General features: G+C 44.1%; 1 protein-coding gene across 1 annotated transcript in view; it reads right to left on the bottom strand.

The window, feature by feature from the left end:
- Positions 1–1152: 1152 nt before the first annotated feature.
- Positions 1153–6816, bottom strand: part of LOC147020132 (tribbles homolog 2-like) — a 7387-nt gene continuing 1723 nt past the window's right edge. The window contains exons 2-3 of the mRNA XM_085895169.1: positions 5975–6267; positions 1153–2956 (exon numbers count right to left, since the gene is read on the bottom strand). Coding sequence (XP_085751295.1) covers positions 2449–2956; positions 5975–6267 — 801 coding nt within the window. The 3' untranslated portion in view covers positions 1153–2448. The remainder of the gene's footprint in view (positions 2957–5974; positions 6268–6816) is intronic.

Below are 6816 nucleotides of genomic sequence, written 5' to 3'. Positions count from 1 at the left end.
AAATCCCAGAAAATAAGAGACAAGGCTTCTCAGGCCGCTAATTACTGCTGGGTTCAGTCCAAATCCAAATCGCCATCCTGGAGGATAAATTCCAGTAAGGGGTTGGAAACATTTCTGGATGTGGTAACATATAGCTCTTGCATTATTTATTTTTTTAAATGGTCTCAAGCTCTTGGAGGAGCTGTAACACAAATCATGCACACATGCAATACAAACAAAGACATGAGATGACATCAGACTTGAGTTTGGACAAACAACCACTGACCTTGGGAGAAGTGACGTAACTTCCCGAAGCACTATCTTATCGCCATACTGTGACGTCGGCTTCCTCTCTGCAGTTTGTAGGGCAATTAGGGAGAAATTTCTCCCTTCCCATGCGATATCAACTCATGGGGTTTATCCGTGCTCTATCCTTCAAATGGTGAACATCCAACAAGGAAGCAGCACATACCATTTTAAGGTCTTTGGTGTGACTCGGCCAAACTCGGGGTGGACACTCTTACCATTCAGCCATTTAGTCTGGTCTTCCTTTCTGGATTGTCCTGCTTGATTTGACTTGAGCAGCCCTTTTAGCCCGCTGCAGTAGAGGATGGAGGCTTTACTCAGTATGGTCCACTTTGTTTCATGCAATGTAATTTGAGGGCATTGTACTCCAGAAACTTTCCCATCTCATCTCTCCATCTGGTATTTGGTCTATCCCTACTTTTAATTTTCTTTCTGTTCTTGTAGTGCAGGTTTTTTGATTTTATTATTATCATTATCTTTAAGATTCAATCTGGCGACCTTCCTTTAAAAAGGCAATGACATGTCCCGTGAGGAAAGGTGTTCATACTTGATACTTGGCTATTTTTTGGTATTGTTAATTCGGTTTTAAAGTTTTACTTTCAAAAATGCCAAATGATGATTTGCAGTGGTGTATCCCCAAAGCCGTTCATGGCTTCAGTTAGTCACGGACTGGGTTTTCATGAAGGGTAGGTGCTCAATCACCTGATTGACCCTCGTAGAAACACGAGTTACTACACTTGCCATCCTCATCCATAAGATATCTCCAGTTCAGAACATGCACAAATAATTATCGCCAACACAAGCACTCGTGTTTTACGAACTCCATACCAAGAGAATTCCGACGAGGAAACAAACGAACAATGCATGAAGTGTTGAGTTGTGTTCTTCTTTATAAACACAAGTGAAGACAGAATATCTATTGAATAGGCAGGCATCTATAGTGTTGTATTTGTAAAAAAATAAAATAAGAAAATCATAATGTATAGCCTGCTATAGACTTTAGTAGAATGTCACGCCGGAGTACTTTACGAAGTACATGGTAAGAGCCATTTGCTGTAGTGACGTCACATAATCCAACATTTAAACGTACAATCACTTGATCCTTACAAAGTGACTTTTCCTTTCTTCTTGACAGGCTATCTTTTATATTCTTCGCCGAAGATGATCAGTTGTGCGGAGCAGTTTTCAAGGTTCCACTTTTGGTGTGCAAGCACAGCTTTAAGCAATGGTGTTCATGTGAAATGAGAATTTTACGCAAGACCAACGCGCTGCTGTTAGACAGCCTGTCTGACATTCCCATGTCTGCTCGGCCGCCTCGTGACACTATGAGCCGAGGTTCAAACCCCATGCATTGTGCTGATTTGTCCATTATCTCCTAAATATCCTTTCTTGTTATGCAATATATGTACAAGCTCTTAGCTCTTCTTAGTGCCCAAAGATGAAGAACAAACAATGTTACTCCACTGAAAACAACGAAAAACACAAGCTAGTCCCTTAATAAGAGGACAGTGTTTGAGGCTTTTGAAACGGCTCAGAAGAAACTGGCAGAGCCCCTCCCCAGAACACAAGATCATTTGGACTCCAAACAGCAGAACGTTCACATGTGGGATGGTTTACACCACGTGAATACTTCCATATCGTGGAACCATCATTGTGATAACTGTGATGACATCTTCAATGAGGCAGTGTAATCGTTACTATTCAAAGTTAAATACATATATAAATATGGGTGACAGGTCAGACTCAGAACTGGCCGTCACTCAGAGCTGGCCGTCACTCAGAGCTGGCTCTCACTGTACTTTTGGGCGACTTTGTACAAAAACCTCAGCACAAATGTGTGTTTTTCTTATATTTGGCTCGTTCTAGCACCACGACAGAGTGTAAAAAGCACATTGAACATGAAACATGCTCTTTACAGGTGAATAACTTACAATCAAACAAGTATGTACATGGATGTACGCATCCAACCGCATGCAGTGACGCATTGTATTATTTGTCCTGCGTGGAGAAAATAAAACCAAGCAACAAAATGCAACTAACATTCTTAAATACGTTTTCACATCTTGCTTTCATGGTCCATGGTCCACAAACCATCAAGCTGAACTCATCATTCAGTGTCTCCACGCTTCAGCCAAATCCTCGCAAAGGCAGACGCAGCCATTTTTATCCATAAAAAGCCTGCCCCATAATATCGCTATTAATGTCCGGCACCAGCTGGTCCACAACGTCCTGTTCACGTAGACCCGAGATCCGAACTAGCGTCCCCACGTTGGCTTCTTGAAACCAGGGATGCTCGAGAGCTTGCTGGGCCGAGAGCCGTTCGGCTGGATCACGGCGGAGCAGGCTGCGGACGAGGCAGCGTGCTCGCGCCGAAAGACCCTCCGGTAAGGCGAATTGTCCGCGGCGGATCTTTTGAAAAAGCGCCGCTGGTTCAGCGTCCTGAAAGGGGTAGCGCCCGACAAGCATGGTGTAGAGCATGATGCCAAGGCTCCACATGTCAGCGGCACGACCCGAGTACGTACCGCCGCTGCCTGTGCTCAAGATCTCGGGGCTCACGTAGGCCGGGCAGCCGTGTTTGTCTGATAGAGAGTCGTCTCCACCACCATCTTTGATTCCACCATCATCTGATAGCACAAAAGCATCTTCCAGACTTTCAAGTTTCAGTTCGGTCCTGTAACAAGAACAAACCATTGGCATTTTTAACGTGGTTGTTTCATCTCCAGTTTTCACAATGGCTTCTCAAAATGGTCCTTCAATTTGCAATAACATTATTTCCTTGCACCCTCTTACTGTTAAGCCTCGGTTAAAAACAATAAGTTTTAGGCACCTAACGTTGCAATTTTAGGGAGGAATAGCCTGCCAATGACAGAGGTTTACTCACTTTCATCCCAAAAGTATTGTGACCGCAAGGAGGTTTGAAGGGTTATCAATTTTCAACTTTTGTTTGATTTCCTATCGGGTGTCATTGTCACGAACACTTTGTACCAATACTTGTAGATATCAGAAGTAATATTACACCATTCCTTCTGTAAAGCAAGTGGAGGTTCAGTGGTGCATTGTGATCTGATGACTAAGACCCCTGGGGTGATGTTCCAAAACGTTCTGGAGTGGTTTCATTGAGTTTCAGTCTCGGCTCTGCACAGTCCACCGCAGATTTTCCATTAAATGTCCTCAAGCGCATTCCCAACTGACACAATGGTATGGCAAGGTGTGCCACCAGGCTGGGGTAGACGTAAATGGGTGCACCTGAGTATCGCATCAAACACACTTGTGCACAATTGTCCGAAATGACACATCAAGTACCCTTTATAAAGTATACGCTGCTTTGCATTCGATTGTACACACAGGAAAGAGAGGTTTCATTTCAAATTTGATATGCTATCTTAACACTTTTGGTAAAAAAAAATGTCTGTTTGTGTGTGAAGATGCCACTTCAATCACACCCTCATCCACTGGTGATTCAGATTGTTTACAAACTAAAGATTTGTTTGACCAAACTTATTGAAAATATAATTCAACAATTTATGCTTGGTGTTGGCTTCATGGTTAGGGTGGCGGGCTTTGGATCCTTGGGTCCTAAGTTCAAATCCCACTCAGCTATTTAATTAATACCAGGTGGGGTTAACTCGGCCTGTCATCCTTCCGAGGCCGGCAAAATGAGTGCCAGCATTCTGGGATAGTGTGTTGGAGTGGCGACCCGTCCAGGATTGTGCCCAAGAGCCAAGGAGACTGCTTAAGCAGCACCAACGCTCTGCACAGAGTCTGATCCCAATCCCTTCCTCCTAAACAATTTGAAATCTGGCTGGCAGGATGGCCTCGAGGTATGCACTCAAAGCTGCCGAGCCTGGGTTCGAATCCCGACCCAGCTCTAAACTATCATACTGGTGTTTTACAGGCGATTAGATTCTTCAGTGTATGTGTGCCGTTGCTCAACCATACGTTAAACTGAGTTTTCCGTTTACCGGCATTGGTTGGTGGACGTTAAAGATCCCATGGTGTCCTTCCTGAGGAATAGGTGAGCTATCACTGGCTCCCTGAACAAATTCCATAATTCCAGCCCTGACCTACAGGGGGCACTGCATCAGAGGCATAGCCACGCCCCTAGCCAATGATGCTACTTGCAGCCTCATGTTGCATACGAAAGAAGAAATTTGACTTCCACTCCACACCTCTTTTACAGTTAAGATTAAAACATTCCACCATCAGGGGGCGTCGTAGCATCAGCACTTCACGGAAACTATCAGCACAACATATTTTAAATAAAATAAAGTAATCAAGAATTTAATGTTTCACTGCACTCATTTTTATTTAAAAAAAATATATATATATTTAATCTAAAAAAAAGTTAAATTTAAAAAATAAATCCCGTTAAAAAAAAACAAAAAACTATTGAATGAAATTTCTAAATGTTCTTTTAATCTGGTCAACACTAAACTCAGCAACTGTGTGCGATGACTCACCCAAATGGAAAGGTTTCACAATGTGAGCTTTCCTTCGTGAATGCAAAACATCACAAGTTCATAAAACAATTTGTTTTACTCATGATGGATTGCCTTTCAAAACACTCACAGATTTCATAACTTTTACACCTTACAAGACCCTGAACACACACAAACCTTTACCGCTTACAAAACCTTTATATTGCACCTTGCAAAACCCTTACAAACTTATTAAAACCATTCCAGCTTACAAAATCTGAAAGGAGGATCTTTTATAAATCGCCATGTGGAAGTGCTGCCTCTGACTTGAAGTAATATCGCTTTACCATCCGAGGAAACGTAGATGGAGGAAGAGGGTGAACTGTATCCACATCATCGATCCATTTACACAAATAACTTCATTGCACGATAGATGTCGACACTACATTTCCTGACCATACATTTCACACTCGTATCTCCATTTAGTCCATTGGCAGGGTCGATGTGACACTGTTACAGCTTTGAGGACTCACTCTTATCTTGTGAAATCAGAGCGTGGGAACTTTCACGTCCTATCGAAATAATGGGGGGTGCTCTGCGATGCTGCCCCTCCTTGTGCAGTGACTGTAGTTTGAGACTGATTTCTTGCAAATGCTGAGATGATTAATCAGTGCTGACTCTGATGAATAGGACAATAATGAGAATGTTGTTCGTATTGAATAAAACAATGTCATTGTTTTTTTTGTTTTTTTTGTACATGCTGGGTGCCAAATGTTCAACGGATAACACGCACCTGGAGAGGCCTATTGACTAACCTCCAGCGGGTAACACCTTGGTGCCAAAGAGTTTGGAATCTGCTGCCAAAAAAGAACACCCAGTCATAAAACATCCAGCGGCTAACACCCAGCAGGACGGCCAATAACACCTTATAGCTGAAATATCCAGTACCTGTACACCCAAATAAGGATAACTAGTGATTATCACCCAATTGCCAGCACACACATAGATAGGTTAGCATCTGGTACCTCGGGCTCAAATCAAGAGGTCAAATTGTTAGCAGCTAACATCCAGGGCATAACACCCAAATCAAGACATCCAATGATTAACATCCAATAGCTCACACAAATGGCTGTTATCCAGTCACCTGACACTCGAATAGTGAGACATTGATGACCTTGGAGCTAACTCCAAGCGGCCAACGGCACGAGCTAACGTCCCAAAAGCTAAGCTTTTGTGTCAAGGCATTAGGGGACGTAGCCACGTCGTCCTACCTGAATGGGTCTCGGAAGACGAACTTGCGCAGCTTGAGATCGCGAAGCACAACACCGGCTGAGTGGCAGTGAGCCACGGCCACCAACACCTGTTCAAAGAGCCTGGCCGCCTCGTCCTCGGGCAGGTGGCGGCACGAGCGTACGTACGCGTGCAGGTCCTCTCGGCTCGCCTCGTACAGCACGTACGCCCAATGATCACCGAGAAGGATGTCAGCGACCGGGTTGATGTTTCGATGGGGAGCCAGGCGATAATGAGCCTCCATCAGGTCTCGGTAATTCTTGACGTCGTACACCTGCAAACAAGAAACGATACATGTTGGTTAACGTGCACGGGTGTGTGACCTGCACACCTTGTTCATTCCACGTGTTTGGCTCTTACATGAGCCTCGGCCCTTGCGTGCAAAGCATCCGTTCTCCGCGTGCTCATGTGGAACAAACGAGTGGAGTGTAAATGCTCGGAGCGATCGTCACAATCAAGTCGGCCACGTCACAATGTGGTAGTCTAGCACGTCACAATGTGGTAGTCCACCAAGTAACAATGTGGCAGTCGGCCATTTAAATATAGAATGAATGATTTTATGGATTGGTGATGGAAGACAGTTATTGCAATCCTGTGATGGAAGTTAAGTGAAGGTGGAGGTTTGGAGTAAGAGGGGAAGGTGTAAAGCAGGTAAGAGCAGAAGGAAGGATTTGATGGAAGGTCAAGTGTTGGACCATTATCTTGGCAGGGCAACCAACAAGCTCGTACTTAAGGGATGAGCGTTTGATAGTCCTTTTGTGATAGCTCAAGTCAAGAGGTGACCGTAAGTGTACAAGGTCATGGTCTCTCTCTGCCTCCCCCC

The sequence above is a fragment of the Eptatretus burgeri genome, chromosome 9 (assembly GCF_056783735.1).
Source record: "Eptatretus burgeri isolate ZD-2024b chromosome 9, Ebu_testis_v1, whole genome shotgun sequence".
In the NCBI taxonomy this organism is placed as follows: Eukaryota; Metazoa; Chordata; class Myxini; order Myxiniformes; family Myxinidae; genus Eptatretus; species Eptatretus burgeri.
The sequence above is the reverse complement of the archived record's forward strand: the minus strand, read 5'-3'. Positions and strand labels throughout refer to the sequence as shown.